Below are 19327 nucleotides of genomic sequence, written 5' to 3' on the forward strand. Positions count from 1 at the left end.
TAACTGGCTGTCTCAGTTCTCTTGAATACAACTTCCCCGGACCCAAGAATTGATTCTGGAATACACAGCTAAATCATAGCATTTAAGACTGGAAGACTTTTCTACCTTCTCTTGTGCTTTCTCTGTTCTCCTTTCACCAGTCTTGACGCAGTGGGTTTCACAAAAGGCAGGAAATGGTGTGGGGTTTCAGGTGGGTGATACCAGACCAAAAGCCCACCAAGCACAAGCACTCTCAGGCCTACTTGCAACTTACTTACACATTGGGCCTGTCTCCTCCTCACTTAACTAGGTAGTCACCACTCCTACCTGGTATGCTGTAAATTGTTCTCAACTTAGCAAAAGATACATTTTATGTCTGACCAAGCCCACAGGCAATGAGAATGCAATGCTTTGCGAAATAGTACTTACTTTCATTATGCGGTACGCTCTATTTTTCTCTCATTCTATTTCATTTTTATTAAACGCTGGTCACTACCCACTAAATTTTTTCCCCAGACTCAATATTGGACCCTAATCTCATGATATTCACAGTAAAGACAAAAGACCAAGTACGCATGCGGTGCACACACGTGTACAATCACTAATCAGGCTAAGGGCGATGCGAGGAGAGGACAGAGGATGGGGAGGCTGTCTACTTCATAGTTGGGGGGCTCAGCACCGGCTCTGGGCAGACGGCCCAGGCCGCGGGGCCCCGGAGGCGGGGTGTGTGCGGGGGGCGCGAGTCAGGGTTTATTTTAAGGGCCAGACCGCGCAGCAGGTTCGGCAGGAGGGACGGCCTCCCGTGGCGCGCACCACGAGTTCGATTTAAGGGCGAACGGAACAAGGGCCGCCAGGCCCGGCTGCGCCTTCCTCCCCTCTCGCCGCCGTCGGAATGAGGGTCGGGGCTCAAGCAACCCAGCGCAAGGGCGCCTGCGAGCCTAGATTCTGCAGGAAGGGAAGCCGAGGCGGGGGAACTAAGCCCGGCCGCCCGCCCAGCCAGTGCCCCGGGGCGGGCCCTGGAGAAGCCAAGCTCCGCCCGCCGCGCGAGCCGGACGGTCCCCGGTCCGCAGCAAACAGCTGCCGGCCGTCCTCGACGCGCACGCGCATACTACCCAGCCCGCTGTGTACTGTGGCCCCAGTTGCGCGCGGGGTCCGCCGGGAGCCGGCTGCCGGGGGCGTGGGCTGGAGGAGAGGCCCGCCCCCGGCCGGCGGCACCCTGCTGCGCAGGCGCGGCGCGCGAGCCCGCCCCCACCGTGGCCGGCAGCGCGGCCATATTTAAAGGGCGGCGGGCGCGGCGAACCAATGGGCGGCCAGCGTGCGGGGGCGGCGCGTAGCGGCGCGGGGCCCCGGATGTGGCTGCGGCGTCGCTCCTCCCCCGCTTGCCTCAGAGCCTGGAGGCGCGCCCCGCTCCGCTAGCTCGCTCCCTCGCGGCCCGCAAGCCCCTTGGGCGTAGCGGGAGGCGCCCCGGCGGCGCGGAGCAGCGCAGGAGCGGGCGGCGCGGCGACCGCGCGGGGCGGAGCGGGCGGGGCCCGGCACTCGTCCCCTGCGCCCGGCGGCCGCCGCCATGAGCGGCTCCTCGGGCACCCCGTATCTGGGCAGCAAGATCAGCCTCATTTCCAAGGCGCAGATCCGCTACGAGGGCATTCTCTACACCATCGACACCGACAACTCCACCGTGGCGCTCGCCAAAGGTAGCGGCCCGCCCCGCGCGCCCAACCGCCGCCAACAGCCCCGGGCCGGCCCCGCGCCCAGGCCCCGGCCCCCACCGCGGGACGCTCCCCGCGCCGGGACCCCGGGCGCCCGGCTCCCCGCCCCCACTCTGGAACGCCGCCCCCACCCGGTCTCCACTCCGGGACGCTCCCCGAGCCCCGCCCCCACTATGGGACCCCCCCCCCCCAGCCCGGGTTCCACCCCGGGTCGCTCCTCGCGCCCGGACCCCCGGCTCCACCCGGGACGCTTCCCGGGCCCCGCCCCCACCCTGGGGCGTCCCCCATTCCCCGGCCCGGAGCCCGGTCTCCACTCCGGGATGGCCCCCGCGCTCACCGGGGACGCCCCTTCCTCCCGGGACGCTCCCGAGCCCCTCCCCCACCCTGAACCCCGTCTCCGCCCTGGGACGCCCCTCCAGGCCTCGCCAGGTTCCCGCCCCCGCACAATGGTTTTCGTGGCGCCGCCCTCTCCGTGCAGCCCGTCCTGCAGGTGTTGCGGGATGGGCGGCTCCGATAGCTGAGGTTCTTCTTCACCTGTGTTTCTTCTTCACCTGTGTGGGGGGACTGTACCAGCAGGGACCAGGTGCCGAGTCTCCCAGGCCTCCCCAGAAGGCAGGGTGGGGGCGGGGTGAAAAGATGCGAACCCGCGCGTTCTCCTGGAACGCTTTATCCAGCTGGGCCCACCGGGTCCTGTGGAGCATCCGTTGGCATAGGGTGCCTGAACCGACTGATTTTACTGTGGGCCCAATTGAGCTGTCCTTTTGTGACAGCTGTCTGTAGGTGCTGGCTGACTTGAGGGTGCTTGTTGTGACTAGAGAGGTCCAGAACCCACATGCCAGTGCTGGCAACGCGGGCCCCAGAGCCTTTGTCTTCATCCTCTAGAGGACTGGAGCGGGTTCCCCTGCCTCCTGGAGGAAAGCCAGCACGGCCAGCTCTGCAGCAGCCCGCGGTGTGCTGTGCCTGGTGTTAGGCCCTCGGGTCCTGGTGCCAAGTGCTGAGACCTGTCTGAAGCTGGCCTGGGTCAGAGGGAGCCCCATGACTCAGGGTGCAATTGTCCCAAATCCTAGACATGTCTCTTTTTGAACCCTGATGTTCGAACTTGGGCACACAGGGTAACACTGCAGGAAACAGCACGGTGTTCCAAGTCTTTTTGTTCGTTTGAGCTCTTGGTATGGTACTTATTTTGACACAAGATCCCAGTTATAGAAACTGAGGTAAGAGTAGGCCCTCCAGTAGAAGTTGCCCTCCCTATTAGATAGAGCCTGCTGCCAAGCCCAGTCTGGCCCTGGAGCCATACAGAGTAGAAGTGTGATAGGGTTCTTGGACCCTGTTGGGGATTCATGAAGCTATTGTTAGGGATCCCAGTTCTAGGTCTTTTTTCTCCTCGTTTTTATGATGTTCCCTTAGACTGGATGTATGCAGACGGGTGAGGGTGACACTCTCCTAGGTCCTCACCTAAGAAAACTGCCTTTGCAGCTGCAGAGTGTGGTGAGACCTTGAGCACAAAACAGCTGATGGTTTCATCTGCAAAGGCAGATGTGAACCAGGGAGGTTTTGCAAAGCAGAGAGTTCTGTGTATGGATGTGTTTACACTGGAGCATATGAATCTTTGTGAGACTTTGTTTTGAAATTCTTTTTGTCAGTTACGAACAATTGTCTTTTTGGACTTTCATTGATGGGTCCCTCTTAAAGGGATTAAGTAGCTGTTGAATTACAAATTTGGGTATTGTGTTGGGGATGGTGCTCAGGGCAGAGGCCCTTGTCTTCTGGCAGGCCCAGAAACTATATAGAGCTGTAGTGACAGAGGATTGATGAAATGGACTTGGCAAAGGGTGACAACCCTTCCTTTTTTTCATCCTTAAGTGAGATCCTTTGGTACCGAAGATCGTCCTACAGATAGGCCTGCTCCCCCAAGAGAGGAAATTTACGAGTACATCATTTTCCGGGGAAGTGACATCAAAGATATCACTGTGTGTGAACCTCCGAAAGCTCAGCACACTCTCCCTCAGGACCCTGCCATCGTTCAGGTACGTGTGTCACTGTATTTCCACATGATACCATTTCTAAGGGAGCTGGCTTCTCCTGGAATTTAGTATATGTTTGACTGAAGTGCTCAAATTGAGGAATGACTCTTTAGGAAAAAGTAGTCTCATTTTCATCTAGTGCTTCATGTTCCTATGAAAAGCATTAATTCACGCAGCATATAGTAGGTAGTGTGTTCTGTGTGGCATGACCCCTTGGGGAGGAGGTCTGTGACTCTGTGTGTGTGATGTGAAGGGGTGCTACTTCTGGGGTTTTGCCTGGACATAGTGTAATCAAGCCCTGAGTGGCATGGGAGGCTTGTTGGGAAAACAGTGGAACCCCAAATTTGTAAGTCTTAAGCCACATTCCAGCCTTTTAGGTTGTGGCTCAGGATTACCAGGGGGCCCAGATTAATATTTACTTGTAAGTTTAAACATTTGTTGGCTCCTTTGGGATTCAGGTTGCACTGGGTTCTGAGTCGAGGGTGCACCTGGAAGGTAGGAGAAGGCAGGGTGGGCTTTGGAGGAGCTCTTCAGGCCAGGCTTCTGAAGTTTGGAGGGAGGGTCCTTACGGACTTGGAAAGAAGAATGTATGTTTGAGCCAGGCCCAAGGGGCAAAGAGGAAATAGCCAGGTGAAGGGCATGGGAAAAGGTCAGTCCTCAGACTACCACCCGTCCTCTCTGAGGCTTGGGGTTCAGAGCAAAGACAGATGTTGGGAAATGGAAGCACCTCTGCAGGGCTATGTCTGGAATTGAGGGTGGTACTTTCTCTTGTTAGAGAGGCTAGATTCCACCAGTGACAAAGGGGAGTTGTCGGAGGGTTTTAATTAAGTTAGGAGAAATTCATGATAGTGTTACGTGGACAGGTGCAACTGGTTGGAAAAAGGCAGCTTTGACCATACTAAAAACTCCCCCAGGACCACTCAGCATGTCAGCAGTACAGGTGACAGAACTGGCGCTTCCCTTCTGAGCAGGTGCTCTGAGCAGACTTGCAGGGTATCAGGATGGCCTCGCACCTCTCTTACCGGTGTGTCTCATTGTTCAGTCTTCTCTGGGCTCTGCCTCCGCCTCGCCCTTCCAGCCGCATGTGCCTTACAGCCCCTTCAGAGGGATGCCGCCCTATGGCCAGCTGGCAGCCAGCTCCCTGCTCAGCCAGCAGTATGCTGCGTCCTTAGGTCTAGGTGAGTAACAGTTTCTGTCTTCTGAACTACCCTGCTTATGATCACCAGGAAGTACAGTGACAGGTCTAAGGGTGGGGCGTGTCCTCTTGTCATGTTCAGCTCCTAGACTACTTATTGTAGCACATGCTGGGTGGGTCTCCCCTGTGCAACTTCCGCTCTCCAGTATCTGGTAGCTGTCCAGCTGAGTGAGAGTGGGCATTGTGGGTCTTGGACTCAATGGACCAGGTCAGAATTGATCTGGAACATCAGTCTGGGTCTGCGTGGAAGTCCTGGTACACCTGCCTGGATGGAGGAGTGCTGACATGTGTACTTATGTAGGACTTCTAGATTGCACATCTGTGAGCCTATAAATATAATATCCTATTTTCCTGTTAAATCTTTTTGTTATTCTACCATAAGGGTCCTGCTCAAAATGGTTTTAACCAAGGTTGACTAGTCCCAGAGTAAAGAGTCTCTTTTCCATGTTGAGAGTGAGCGTGGTCTTGTCCTTGTCCTTGGCCTGGCTCTAGCTCTGCAGCTGTGTTCAGAACATGGCACTGGCAGTCTTTGCTTGGACCCCAGTGTGAGGCAGGGAGCATTAATTAGACCCAGATCAATTCTGTGGGTTACTTGTTTGTCTTGATTGCTGTTCCTCATGTGACAGGTGATTTCTCAGCCCAGCTTACTGTTTCTAAAATGTATGTGTATGAGCAAAGTGTCCTATGAGAGTCTGCTTGGCTCTTCCCAAGTTTGCTAGACACAAGATAAGTATGTCCTGACTTATTTGTGTGCTTTCTCTTTGCTCTTTTCTCCTTTCTCTTCCTTTAGAGAAGTTGGTAAGCCCTCCAGCCTCAGCCGCTGCTTCCAGCCCTAGTTCTTCTCCATCTCCACAGCCTGTTTCAGAGCTTGACATGTCCTCAGAGCCACCTCAGCTCACTTCCAAGGGTAACAGCAGTTTGGAGAACTAACTGCATGCTGTCTTGCAGACCATTCTGAGTCCCAAGGGGGTAAAATGAGAGCCAGAATGACAGGAGCCGTAGATCGTTTGCTAGGCCTAGGGAGCAGTGATACGGCTTCTGTTTTGTTCAGCCCAAAATGTGGTTCATAACTACCAGTTTTATAGCTTTTTTTTTTTTTTCTTTTGGTGCTGGGAATTGAACCAGAGGCACACCACTGAGCCACCTCCACAGCCCTTTTTATTTTTTATTTTTAGATAGGGAGCCCTTGGTTCAAACTGCCTGGGTCTAGAGTTTGTTTTGACCTGCCCCAACCATCATGCTTGGGAAACTTCCTTTGAATACAAAGCTGTTTCCTTGGGGGTTTGCTGGGACCTAATTATGTTCTAGACTGCTGCAGCGGAGTTCCCCAGCCACTCCACAAACACAAGTCATCCTTTAGCGTGTTCAGGATGGGAGCTCAGTGATGATCAGCTCTATGGCCAGCTGCTGGGTGTTGTCCTGAAGGCCACCTTGTCAATCTAGTGTCCACCTCTCTGCTAAGACAGCAATGCCTATGGCATTTTTAGAGTTTCCTGATGTTCTCAACTTACCTCAAGTTCTGAACTTCACTTTCACTGTTTTCTTACACATCTGTTTTACCTATGCTTCATGTGCATTGCCACAGGCTCAATCCTTTACCATCATCCATACTTGGTCCAAGAAACTGTCTATGCTCTTGTTTGGCCACACAAGCACTGTCAGTCTGTTAGATATGTTGCTTTTAAGTTCTGCATATGTCTGAGAGCAGTATATTTTTTTCCACTTAAACACTTTGTACTCTGATTTTTCTCAGGAATATTTACATAAAACTACCCAAAGGGCAGATAGATTGTTTTAAATGGTTCAATTTTCTAAAAGGCAAATATATATGCCCAAAGTTCTTGCCCTATCCATTCCCGTGTGATAAGCCAGTGAAAGTGGTCCAGATTAGTTCTTGTCAGAGAGGACCTTTCCGATGCCTGCCCTGTGAGGGCTACTCTTGATTTGGCTACAAGAACTTTTCTACACTGATTTCCATAACATCGGTCCAGTATACAAAGTTAGGGTATATCCCTTCTTCATCTGTGTTGGGCTGCCCCCCTGACAGTGGTTACCCTGTAGTTAGGACTTATTTTTCTGTCTCATCTTTGACCACTTCCACTCAGTCCCCAGGTGCTGTCTTTAACACTTCCCACAGCTCCTGGAACCTGGGAGAGGAGTGGGAAGAGGCAGTCTGGGCAGGTGGCCTTTTGCACACCCTCTACCAGGTTCAGATGACATCCCCTGCATCAGGACCACCACTGAGGCTTGGTTTTGAGATGTATCTCAGGCAGTACTCTAAGAATAGCCCTTACTGAGGTCACCAGGGAGCCCTTCTTGTTTTATGAGGAGCCTATACTCTTGTGAAGCTGCAGGCTGACAACTGTGGTCAGCTCTTCCCTCTTTATCCTATTTTTTTATTACCTTGTAAGCAAAAATGACAGTGTTCTAGAATTTAACTTTGAAGTTTGACCACTGCACTTGCTAGAAGACCCCAGGCTGGGCTGGTTCTACTCTGGTGTGGACTGGAATGAAACAGATTGTTGAATCCTGAAATTCATCATCTCAGGGCTATTTGAGCCCCTTTGGGGTTAGAGCTTGTGTGGTTCTAGAAAGCTGTTCTTTAGGGAGCGGCCCAGTCTGGGGAAGCTTGGCCTGGGCTTGGACCCTCTCTGGGCACTTGCCCTCTCCTGCCTGATTGTCAGCCAGAAAAGAAGTGACTGGAGGTGTAAGGCTTTTCTTCTCTGTAAACCCTCTTCCCCTCCTCAATTCAGGAGCTGGCTTTCCTTCTGCCCCTGTTGGCAAGAGCCCCATGGTGGAACAGGCTGTCCAGACTGGCTCTGTCGATAACCTGAATGCCAAGAAGCTGTTACCTGGCAAGGGCACCACAGGGACGCAACTCAACGGTCGCCAGGCCCAGCCAAGCAGCAAGACCACTGGCGGTACTTGAGTTCTTCCTCCCCTGCAGTTTGCTGTGATCACAGTGGCACACTACTTTCTGGGTTATTTTTTAAAGCATTAAACTCCTCTCCTATCCTAAGCCCCACATGCTTTTGGACAAGCCCATGTGGCAGACTTCCTTCCATGGGGCCCCAGGCAGTGGTGGTGTCCTGCTTTGGTGGCTGGGTTCTGGCTTCTGCAGGAGCTTTGCCTTACTCTTCCCTTTGCGCCTCAGATGTAGTCCCACCGGCAGCTGTGCACACTCAAGGGCAGGTGAATGACGAGAACCGAAGACCTCAAAGGAGGCGGTCAGGTAACACCTGTGGCCACCCAAGTTTGGGAGCCATGAGCAACAGGCCACGTTTTGCTTGTCCTTGTGGATGCTGCCCCTCTTGTCTGCTTGTGCTTGGAAGCTGCGTTTGAAGTCCTGCTGGAAACATTGGGTTGGTGGTTTACTTCAGCCATTGCTGTCCTTCTTCCTTGTAGGCAACCGGCGAACAAGAAATCGCTCTAGGGGGCAAAACCGTCCAAGTAATGTCAAAGAGAACACGATCAAGTTTGAAGGTGACTTTGATTTTGAGAGTGCAAATGCTCAGTTCAACCGAGAGGAGCTTGACAAAGAATTCAAGAAGAAGCTGAATTTTAAAGGTCTGATTTGCATAAAAGTTACTACTCCCTGGACATATCCCTAGAGTGTGCTATGAAAAGATGACTGAGGTGATCTGGGAAGCCAGCTGGGGTGCTGACCAGTCTGGAAACTGGAATTAACAAAGAATTAATGAGATAAGGAAGTGTTTGGGGGTGGGAGGGGGAGACAGTTGTTCTGACTGTTGGTAGAAAGAGGTCTCTGCTTAGCATGACACGGACACATGGTGTGGGCTGCTGAATGGACCCCTGGAGAGAGACCTCCTTGGAGAGGGGGTTGTGGTGTTTGCTTCTGCACCTTTGTGTGCTCTACTTCTCTTTTTAGAGGACAAAGCTGAGAAGGGGGAAGAGAAGGACCCAGCCGTGGTGACTCAGAGTGATGAAACGCCTGCTGAAGAAGACCTCCTGGGGCCCAACTGCTACTACGATAAATCCAAGTCATTCTTCGACAACATCTCCTCTGAACTCAAGACCAGGTGAGGCCTCCGTGGACTGGTAGAGAAGGTCGTCACTGCATGCATGTCTCAGAAGCACAGACTTGGCAGTCTCCACCTGAAGACCTAACCTACAGCCTTGAATTCAGGGCACATGCCCTAGGAGCTTGCATTTCTGTGTAATAGATGCTAGAGTCCCCAGTTGTCTCTCTCAGCCATCCAGGATGTGGTGCAGGAAATTCTCGCAATCATCCAGCCACAGGGGAACTCACTGAGGTCAGGCCCCTGGTCACTAGGTTTCCTGTCTACATTCAGTGCTCTTGCTGGGCTGCTTGCTGGTCTCAGTGGCCTGGCTAGTGTTCTGACTGTGATGTTCTTTCCCTTGGTGTTGGCCACCAGTGACCATGTTTCACGTGTGTGATCGTCTTTAGTGCCTTGGGTGAATGTTCTGGACTATGTGGGCAATCTGTAGAGTAGGCATGGTGTGGAAACCCAGATCCATGTGTCCTACAGGTTGAGCGCCAGGAATGCTCCTAGGCATTCAAGAGTGGCAGCAGGCAAAATTGAGTGGCCTTGGCACATGCTCACACTCCACTGGGGGAGCATGCAAGTGGAGATGCACAAAACATGAACAGAGGACACGTAGGAGCCCAGCAGTGGAGGGTGGGCAGGGCTGGGTCGGAGGGTAGCCACAGGGGTGAGTGAAGGTCTATGTGTCTCTGTGGGGCTGGGTTGGAGGGTGTTGTAGGAGTTCAAGTAGGGTGTTATAGGTCACAGTAATGATGTTGGCTTTGTTATGATCCTGTGGGCAACCTTCCAGGAGTGACATGCGACAATATAGCATGTTGATGAGCGTGGCCCAGAGTGGGCCACTATGAGGCTGGGTGGACAAGGTGGCTGGCTCAGCAGGAGTGCAGGTTCTTGGAATACTGGGCTGTATGTGGTGGGAAGGCTGGACACAGTGTGTTTTGAGGATGGCACTTACAGGGTGTGGGGAGTCCAGAATGAGTCCCACATGTCTTGGCCTGGGTACGCGAAGAACAGTGTCATTTTCAACCAAGAAGCCTGTGGATGCAGCAGGCTTCTAGACTGAAGGGCAGGAACTGGCTGGCTGTCTGCCAACATTTTGGCTGCACTGGGCACACGGTTGTACATGGGAGTTGTGCCCCCAAATGTTTGGGCAGCATGGTGTGTGAGAGCTGTGATGCCATCTGCTATCACCGCCAGAAGCACATGTACCATTCTTGCTCCATCCAGCCCTGCTCCTCTCCACCCATATCCTTCTAGTAGAAACCTGAGTCTGGAGGAGTCTGTATCCTGTTCTGGTCTGAGGTCTGCATGGGGCCTGGGCGCCCAAGCTTCTCTCCCTGCCCAGCAATCAGTGGAGAGAAGGCTTCCTTTGTCACCCACTGGTGGCAACCTGCTTAGCCTTGTTGATGAAAGGTAGGTCTTGAGCAGTCCAGTGCTCAGGAAGATGGCTGCAGTGGTCTTCATCTCTAGGCCTAACCTGTTCCCTCCACCTCTGTAATGGCTCCAACAACGGTTTGTGGTCCTTCCCTGGGCTGTTACGAGGATGGAGCTTGAGTTGTTAACTGCTGTCATCAGGATTCCACACACTTTATCTCTGGTCCAGTTCCAGGCGTACAACATGGGCTGAAGAGAGGAAGCTCAACACGGAGACCTTTGGCGTGTCAGGGAGGTTCCTCCGCGGTCGTAGTTCCCGTGGTGGGTTCCGTGGAGGAAGGGGCAACGGGACAACCCGGCGCAACCCGACTTCCCACAGAGCTGGGACTGGCAGGGTGTGAAGATGCAGCCTGAGTGAGTGTGGGAACCTTCTGGATCCTTGGGTGGGAGGCACTGGGACGGGTGTACCTAGCCAGAGCAGAGGTGCTAGAGGGTAGGTGGGCTTTCTCTCTTCACACAAGAAGAGCATCCTGAAGGTGTCAGGCCCAACTGACGGCCTCAGCCCTCAGAGTCACCCAGGGTCTCCTAGAAACAGCGAGAGTCAGGTAGGACCCAGGTTGCTGCCCACTTCATCCAGCTGAGATCATGGGTGTGGGAGGGCAAGGACCATGGTGGAGTCTAGTGAGGGCTCTGTGCTGGCTGCTGGGCTCCGGCATGATGCCCTAGTCCAGCCTAGCCCTGCATGGAGTCAGAGCCTGTTAGCGAGGCCCCAGGGATTGTGTGCACTCCTGGGTCGGGGTAGTGTCCCTGTATGGTGACTGGTACTGACCCACCCCAACCAGGTGGCATTTGGAGGAACCAGGGCTTCCTGCCACTCACTGTCTCCCGTTCCTCAGTGTGCTACTTGGAGGGGGCCCTGATAGGAGAGTGGGCGGTCCAAGGGAGGGAAGAGGGGTTGAGTGGCCCTTGTTACTGGTCAGGCAGCAGCCCCTGCTGATACTGAGCAGCCATGTAACAGTTGGTGTGGATGTGCTCATTTTCTGACCTCTTTTGCAGGCTCCTGCTGAAAAGCACAGAAGTGACGCTGTGTACATAAGGACACCACAGAAATGCTCTGCACTTAACAGGGAAGGAGTGGGTCCCATTTACTGAGTTGGAAAATTCCCATACTGCTACTTATGTTTTGGACTTAACTGAACTTAGACGTGGTCTGAGTTAAAACCACTTGTTTTTTGGGAAGTATTCATGGGTAACCTCTTTGAGGTATCTTGACCTACGTTTCCTTTTTGGTTGCGCATAGCCTAATTCTAAGGTTTTGGCATTTTCTATAGCGAAGGTTTGATCCTCACTTTGTGACTTTTCTTTTTTTATGACAGCTTTGACTTTTAAAGTGGAACCAAATCTCATTTGGCACATGTGGCCAAGTGCATTTCTGTAACCCATCTAGCCCCTGGTGCTGCTGGCCTGGCACCCCACCCCCCCACCGTCATTGGTAGGGTCTCAGGAGCCTGGCAGGGCCAGCACAGGGTGGGCCGGACATATGTGTGGGTGGGGCAAAGGCAGGGAAAGGGATATCCCATGAATCATGTTGTGTAACAAACCGGAGTGATGTTGTTAGGGTTGGGGGCTGGCAGAGGGTGGTGGACTTGGTGGTACTGGGAAGGGACCCTGAACGTTACCTATGCAGAGCCTGGCTTCCACAGGCACTGAGGCTAAGGGTTGGAACCCTGAACCACCCCATACAATGTTCCCCTGGCTCTCCTGTCCTGTCCTTACCAGCCTCTGACCCAGGTCAGTGTTGGACTCTTGTCCTCATCCACATGGAAATGAGCCAGTCTTTTTTTGCAAGGTCAGTTGACCTTTTTTCCTCTGGATTGTAAATAGTTCTTGTGTGTGTGTTTTAAAGGTGGGTGGAGGGAGGGTGGGGAATATAAATTTGTTGCATGAGTAAGATGGGTCAGACCTCCAGTGTAAGCATGCATCCTTCTGATTGACAGGGCATTTTGTTGAAAATAAGCACCTTGGTAACTAAACCCCTTTAAATAGCTATGAAGGCTTTAGTTCTGTATTAAGTCATTGTAAATGCTTGGGTTTATTTTTGTAGGACTTCATGGCTGAGAAGTAGAACATAGCATTGGCACTGCTTTGTTGGGGAAATGTAAATTGTAATTATAAATAAATATGCAAACCCTTAAAACTTTTTTTCTGTGCTGCCTAACAACGTCTGCAGCATATCCAGGGCCCACCCAGAGGCAGGTGCTATTCAGCTCTAGAGTACACTTGGGGTGGTAGGATTTGGGGGAATTGGTTCCATATAGAGCCTGAGGAAGGAGAGACCCTACTGAAGTGCAGTGAGATAGGCCTGGATCCTCTTGTTGGCGGCCTTTCTGGGATGAGTGGCCCTGCTGTCTAGAATCTGCATACACACTAGTTTAGGCTAAAAGCAGTCTATTTACTTCAGTATGAGTTTCCAGGTGACTTTAAAAGCAGTGCTCAGAGGACCAGAAGGGACAGCTGAATTTGACTTTCCCTTATGGTACCTGCCTATCCTCCACTTAGGCTCTAGAGCAGGAACTGGCAGCAGGCAGCCTTCTGTTTTGGTGGTGGCAGTGGAGGGAAGTAACCCAATGACCAGTTCTTTTCAGTGTGTATGGTAGATGCCAGGGGCCACAGCCCTCATTCTGACCTGTGCAGCTCAGCAGCTGGACTGTGCTGCTGGTGGATGTAAAGGCTGCTTACCACCTGAAGTAGCCTTGCTGTTAATCCAGTTGACCAGTCATTTTGACAATTACACATTTTTATGCTGAGCTTAAAAGTGACCTCCTGAGTCTGTGTTTTAGAGGATAGCATATACTGCAAGCCAGAGAGGGCAGCTGGGGGCTGAGGGAGGCAGCAGCACGCGCCTGGAGCAGCCCAGGACCCAAAGGCCAAGAGGGGTTCTTTCTGGCTAAAATGTGAGAGAGGGGAACAGCTAGGTAGAAAACAGGAGACAAACAAATCCATTAAAAGCTGAAAGAAAAAACTAATTTTGAATATAGCAACTCATTGCGTGGAAGGAAATGGAAAATTGTATTGAACCCCCAGAGGCGAACCCTGGCTTGTTAGGAGCCTGGCAACAAGGGACAGAAAAGAAAAAGAAAGTGCATAAAAAGCAAGTACACAGATTCCCAAAACAAGGGGGAAAGACCCCATCTTCTTAAAGAGCTAGTATGATCACACCTAAAAAGATCCATGCTCTCTCCACAAGCAAAGGCTAAAAAATACGGAAGTTTATTGGGTACTCTTGACATCCCAGACAGGTGGATGAATGGAAACGCCCACAGAGACTCATCAGTGACCAAGTTTAAAAGCTGTTCTAAGCAAGAGAGATTTCTTCATCACGATGCTTTCTTTTGTTTCTTCTTTTCATTTTCTTCTTTTTCTTTTTCAATTTCAGCAACGTATTTCTCAATTTCTTCAGGATTGAGAATCTACAACATAGAATTTTTTAAAACTTCAGAAACATGTTTAACCCCCAGGTTGCACAAGGTACAAAACACTAGTTCGTTCGGGCAGTGCAGCCTGGTTTGTGCTGCAGCCATTCCACAGCCCCTTTGGAGAAGGGCTTCAAGGAACTAGGGTGACATTTGCCTGAGGTGTTAAAAACAAAGTTGCACTTGGCAGCCTCGGTGCACCAAGAGAACACATGAACACCATTGGGAACCATGGAAGCAAGTGGAAAAGTGTCCAGACTGTGGAGCCTTGGACATTGGAGCAGCTGAAGCCACAGCATGATGGCCTCAGGAGGAAGTGACCCTCCAGAAGGAAACACCACGGGGTCTTTCTATGATGTTACACAGGAGAGGGTCTGAACCGTGGCTCTCCAGATTCCAACTCAGACCACATGGTTGAGAAAACATCAAATCAAGATGACAACTTGAGGATTACCTTAAGGGGCTGATCTCTCCTCATGACAGCAAGTTCAATGTTTTTGCCACCTGATTGGACCACCTTGAAGGGAAAGACAGGAATGTTAAGACACCTCTGTCCTCAAGAACACAGTGGCAATCCTGGCAGCCCTCCTTGGACAGGCAGCAGTGGCTACTGGAAAGCACAATGCCTGACTCCGGGCCTGGCTTTGCCTGTTTGTACTTCAAAGTCTTGATGGAGCCTGTGAGTTCTTGATAGATCCCTAGCCCCTAGCTCTGGATCTCTTAATTTCCCAACTTAGCAACCCAAGCCTCTGGGAGGCCAAGTGACATCTGTAGTACAGAGTCCACAGTCCGATGACTGGACTTCTGTCTTCCTGCTTCTCATGCTGTGTTCCTGGGTGAGCCATGACTACCCCTGCTATATGAAGAAGCAGATGATGGCACTTTCTTTCCCAGGGCTCTGTGGTGCATGGCAGCTGGACAACTCCCAACCATCCAGCACTGCCATGGGCTTTTGTCACACATGCTCCTTCTCCATCTTGCCCAGACACACTTACTTCCAGGAGGGCCTTGATCACCAGCTTGATGGTCAGATCATCTGTCTCGATGGCCTCATCGGTATAGTTCTTCTCCAGGAACTCACGCACTGACTTGGCACCCCGGCCTATGGCATTGGCCTGAAACAGACAAGTGTGGGCTCACAAGGCACAACCCTGTCTTCTGCTCCAGCTGTGCTATTTGCTCTGTAGCAGCGCATGAGGTGACAGCCCTAGACTTGGGGCCTCCCTAATAGCTGTGTGTGCACATGCACACACACAGGATTTAGAATTGGTGCTAATTTTTAAAAAAATATTTAAGTTATAGTTCGACACAATACCGTTATTATTTTTATGTGCGACTGAGGATCGAACCCAGCCCCCAACACGTGATAGGTGAGCGCTCTATTGCTGCGCCACAACCCCGGATTGGTGCTAATTCTTATTACAATAAGGGATTATACTTTTAATTATTAAGAGAAACTGGTGGGCTGGGGATGTGGCTCAAGTGGTAGTGCGCTCGCCTGGCATGTGTGCGGCCCGGGTTCGATCCTCAGCACCACATACAAACAAAGATGTTGTGTCCGCCAAGAACTAAAAAATAAATATTAAAAAAAAAATGGTAATGTTATGAATGGGATTATATTCCATTTTATTATTGAGATACTGGGAAGTTTAAATTTATGCCACACGTCCTTGAATCTTGGTGTTCCTTTGCTATTGAGTGAACTTTTTACTTTCATTCACATCAGTAACATTTCATGAAACAGATTGTTCACTTAGGACTAAGGTAACTTACACTGCTGCTTGTTCACTGGCAAGAGGCCCAGTACCTCCCCAAGGACTTTAATCCCTCCCTTTACTTTGTCCTGGACTCACCTTCCAGGCATGGTATGTGCCCGAGGGGTCAGTCTGATAGAGTCTGGGGGTGCCATCAAAGTCGAAACCCACAATGAGGGCAGAGATGCCGAACGGCCTGCGCCCATTGCTCTGTGTATAACGCTGGCAGGGAAAGAAGTCAGTGCTGTCAATCATGAGAAAATTCATGTGACATCCAAAACAACTGTGCTTAGTGTAAGGATTAAATGTTCATCATTAAGCCCACCTCCAGGTTATTTGCCATTCAACTAATAAACGAAATTAGCTAATAGCTTTCAACATCTTTCTGCATTTTCATTCTTAGACTCACCCAGGACTGGAACTACATTATGCAATAAAACTGAGGCTGCTGGAAATTATCTCTTTGAGGGGCAGACTTGCACTCTTGCCACATGCTAGTTTTCAGATGAATGGCATCTGAGAACCAGAGTTGGTGAGCTTCCAGCCCCCTTCCAACTGCTTGGTAACTGGTGGTTCAAAAGGGCAAGATGAACACGATTATTTCTCTCCAGAAACATGAATCCAGACTGCCTCCAGCAGAAAGGGACAACAGTGCCGCCCAATGGGAGAGGCCTTAAGTCTCTCACACACACACACACACACACAGACCAGGAACAGAAGGAGACGTCCGCGTGAGGTAACACCACACAGGACACTCCAGGACAGTGCCTGCTGCATCACAAGGAGGGCAGCATTCACCTGCTTCAGGCTGGCAATGTAGCGGGTGATGTACTCCACCGTGACAGGGTCCTCCACAGTCAGCCGGTGGCTCTGGCACTCCACTCGGGCCCTATTGATGACTATCCGTGCATCGGCAGTGAGGCCTGCAATGGAGGCAGAGGAGCTTCTGCTGCAGTTGCCACTCACTGTTCCACCCAGGTAAGAATTACATAAGCAGACGAATTCCAAAAGCTGCCCTCTGAAACCCAGCACAGCATTTCTGAGTGATGGACAGTGGAACTAATCAGCCCTCAGAAACTTCTGAGAAAGTGGAACACATGAGAAATTGTGTGGGCTGGCCACGGTGGCGCACACCTACGATCCCAGCAGCTTGGGAAGCTGTGGCAGGAAGATCTCAAGTTCAAAGTCAGCTCAGCAACTTAGAGAGATCTTATCTCAAAAAATATAAAACAGGCTGAGAATGTTACCAGTGGTTAAGCACTCCTGGATTTGATCCCTGGAATACCCTTCCACCAAAAAAAAAAAAAAAAAAAAAAAAAGTAGAGTGCATCAGATCCTATTTAAACATACTAGGGCTGGGGATGTAGCTCGGTGAGAGCACTTGTCTAGCATGCTCAAAGCCCAGGGCTCACGCCTCAGTACTGAAAAACAAAAAACACATCTTCCTAGATTGGATCTTCTAAGGGAGGGCAGGATCAAGGCCATGGCAATGCACTGCTGGTGTTCCACAAATGCCACCCATTAGTTGGCTGGTGATGGCAAAGCACTGTCCTCCGTGCCACAGGTACAGGGTGATTACACCCTGATAACTGACCAAGGAAGGTAACTGGAGGTGAAGCAGCACAGCAGCCCTACCTGGGCAGCAAGACACATTTGGCCATTTGTGCCCACCCCAGCAGAGGGTCCTAAGAAACCTGGTTTACATGTCTGCCAACTGCCCCTCTCCCCAACTAGTCCCCAAAGCTCTGCTGCACACTGTGACTCCAGAGAAGGCCCTGGCAGGGCTCATACCTGCAAAGGCCATGCAGACATTGTCGTCCAAAGCACAGATCTTGCGCACTGTTCTTTCATCTTGTAGTTTGGCCACTGATTTCTTTTCCACACCAAGAACAACAATGTCCCTTCCTCGAACACCAACCTTTAATAAAAATCCACAAGCCACATGAGAATCCTACTGGGCACAGAACATGAGAGCTCATATTAATGTGGGCCCTGGAAAGACTGGAGGCAAGAACCCCACAGGAAGGTGTGTGTCCACACCTCTTTCTCTCCTTGTCTGTCACAGGGCACCTAGCCCTGCAAACTAGGAGTTAATGACCCACTCCTGGTGGAGCTAGTGCAGGTTCCAGGATCCAGGTGTGCAACCTGGGTCTTTTAGATACTGATGTGGTGTTCTAGGCTAGCCAGTAATATGTGAATGCTTCATTTCAGTCCAAGGATTAGTCCTTCCAAACCTCAAAGCCAGGGACAAACTCCTGGTTTGCAACAACTACCTACTGAAAAGTCAACATCACCCTGTTTTGGGCAGGCACAGCAGAGAGGAGGATGTGGATTACAAAGGGGAAATCACCTGAAGTTGACCCTTGAATCTAGACAAGTGCAGGAACATTGGGACCAACAAAGCCTGCCTGCTATAGAGGGCCCTGCAGCAGGTGGGATTGTATAGTGCTGTGGCCAGTGGAGTAGCATCCTTGGCCTCGGCTTCCAGGTGCTAGGGGCACCTCAGCAAGGTCTTGGCCAGTCCATCTGGCCCCCAGCCTGGAGTGTGTTTCAGTTTGCCCTGTGATTCCTCAAATGTCCTTTAGCGTCAAGCAGCGAACAAGAGAAGCTTGCAAGCTGCAGCTGGCCACGCAGAGCAGGCACTGGGAGTCCCTGGTGGGCATTAGCCTATTCCTCTGCCACAGCCCTTTGGACTGTCAGGTCACCAGACATACCTGAAGCTTTAATTTCAAAATGGTTAAAGACTGGAGAGATGGAAACACTTAAAATTCAGAACCGTGTGTCCGCTCAACCTCTAAAAGACCAGGTAACAAGAAAAATCGTCCTACGGTTTGCCAGTAACATTGGCAGGTATCCCAAAGAGTCATAATTTGACGTTTCCTATAGCGACGAACAGTTGAGTCCCTGAACAAGAACACTGGCGAGGCGAGAGCGCCACGCTGGGACCAGAACTCGGCGTGACAGAGTGCGCCTTCCGCGGCGCAGCTGGACCCGGAAGCGGCCTGGTACCAGCGCAGGCCGCCGAGCCTCCTTTTGTTCTGGACGCCCACCTGGGTCTCTCCGGGGGGGTCCCCGCCACAGCTGGCTGCGGGAACGCCGCCAGCCCTCCTGCAGCCTGCGCACCTGGGGCCTCAGCTCCCGGCGCCTCAAGATGGCCCCAGCCCGGCGCGCGGCCCGGCAGCCCGCGTTGCGGCGCCCGGCGGAGGCCACCGCCGAGGCTACAGAACGGCCGAAAGCGCGGCCGCCGCCCAAGCGTCGCCAGCTCTCCACGGCATGGGCGCGTGCCCGCGGCTCGGCTCCGCTCCTGGTAGCCAGCCTCGCCGCCCGTGCCCTGTCTGCAGGCCCGCCGCCCCAGACGCGCTGCCGCCCGCCTCCAAGGAGGCGCTCGGCCCGCCGCGCCCCGGCCCCGTGCTCACCGCAGTCGAGCCCTTCTTGACGGCCTCCTGCGCGTATTCCACTTGGAAGAGGTGGCCGTCGGGCGAGAAGACGGTGATGGCGCGGTCGTAGCTCATGCCGGCGGGGCGCGGAGCTCTCGCCGCCGCTCAAAAGCGCACACTCACGGACGCCCGCCGCAGCCCCGCCCGCCACGCTGCCGGCGTCGCCGCGTCGCCGCGCCAGGCGGACGTGCGAGGCGGGCGGGGCGCGGCGGGCGGAACCACCGGCGCGGGGCGCGGGGGGCGGCGCGGCGGCAGCGAGCGGGCGCGGGGCGCGGGGCGGGCTCCGGGGGGCCTTGCGCGGAGCGCGGCCTGCGGCGGCGGCGGCGCTCGGAGCGGTAGCGCGGCGGGCTCCGGCGG

At 52.8% G+C, this 19327-nt stretch overlaps 2 protein-coding genes across 5 annotated transcripts; one reads left to right on the plus strand and one right to left on the minus strand.

Annotated features, from left to right (window-relative positions):
* Positions 1-1469: 1469 nt before the first annotated feature.
* Positions 1470-12503, plus strand: Lsm14b (LSM family member 14B). Of its 4 annotated transcripts, XM_046433244.2 has the most exons (10): positions 1471-1670; positions 3549-3712; positions 4752-4887; positions 5695-5811; positions 7658-7825; positions 8059-8136; positions 8310-8471; positions 8794-8944; positions 10536-10720; positions 11363-12503. In XM_046433244.2, the coding sequence occupies exons 1-9, from the start codon at positions 1544-1546 to the stop codon at positions 10705-10707; spliced, it is 1275 nt and encodes a 424-aa protein (XP_046289200.1). In that variant the 5' UTR covers positions 1471-1543; the 3' UTR covers positions 10708-10720; positions 11363-12503. The 4 variants fall into 4 exon arrangements, with proteins under 4 accessions (XP_046289201.1, XP_046289200.1, XP_058431396.1 ...); XM_046433245.2 differs by lacking the exon at positions 8059-8136 and having other exon boundaries at positions 1470-1670; XM_046433246.2 differs by lacking the exon at positions 5695-5811 and having other exon boundaries at positions 1473-1670.
* A 1051-nt stretch (positions 12504-13554) lies between these two features.
* Positions 13555-19118, minus strand: Psma7 (proteasome 20S subunit alpha 7). The gene is made up of 7 exons (XM_046433247.2): positions 18950-19118; positions 17325-17451; positions 16332-16456; positions 15633-15755; positions 14775-14894; positions 14234-14296; positions 13555-13776 (listed from the first exon to the last, which is right to left on the minus strand). The coding sequence occupies exons 1-7, from the start codon at positions 19043-19045 to the stop codon at positions 13684-13686; spliced, it is 747 nt and encodes a 248-aa protein (XP_046289203.1). The 5' UTR covers positions 19046-19118; the 3' UTR covers positions 13555-13683.
* Positions 19119-19327: the final 209 nt, after the last annotated feature.

Source organism: Marmota monax, unplaced genomic scaffold (genome assembly GCF_021218885.2).
Source record: "Marmota monax isolate L192 unplaced genomic scaffold, Marmota_monax_Labrador192_F-V1.1 WCK01_AAM20220418_F8-fsc00014, whole genome shotgun sequence".
Lineage (NCBI taxonomy): Eukaryota > Metazoa > Chordata > Mammalia > Rodentia > Sciuridae > Marmota > Marmota monax.

What these genes read in the sequence shown, in the direction of transcription:
- Lsm14b (XM_046433244.2), top strand. Translation starts at nt 1,544, where the DNA reads ATGAGCGGCTCCTCGGGCACCCCGTATCTGGGCAGCAAGATCAGCCTC. An exon ending in ACCTCAGCTCACTTCCAAGG is followed by an intron (nt 5,812 to 7,657) that starts GTAACAGCAGTT and finishes TCCTCAATTCAG; the next exon opens with GAGCTGGCTTTCCTTCTGCC. An exon ending in AAGCAGCAAGACCACTGGCG is followed by an intron (nt 7,826 to 8,058) that starts GTACTTGAGTTC and finishes TTTGCGCCTCAG; the next exon opens with ATGTAGTCCCACCGGCAGCT.
- Psma7 (XM_046433247.2), bottom strand. Translation starts at nt 19,045, where the DNA reads ATGAGCTACGACCGCGCCATCACCGTCTTCTCGCCCGACGGCCACCTC. An exon ending in TGTCTGCATGGCCTTTGCAG is followed by an intron (nt 16,457 to 17,324) that starts GTATGAGCCCTG and finishes CCTCCATTGCAG; the next exon opens with GCCTCACTGCCGATGCACGG. An exon ending in GGAGAGATCAGCCCCTTAAG is followed by an intron (nt 13,777 to 14,233) that starts GTAATCCTCAAG and finishes TCTATGTTGTAG; the next exon opens with ATTCTCAATCCTGAAGAAAT.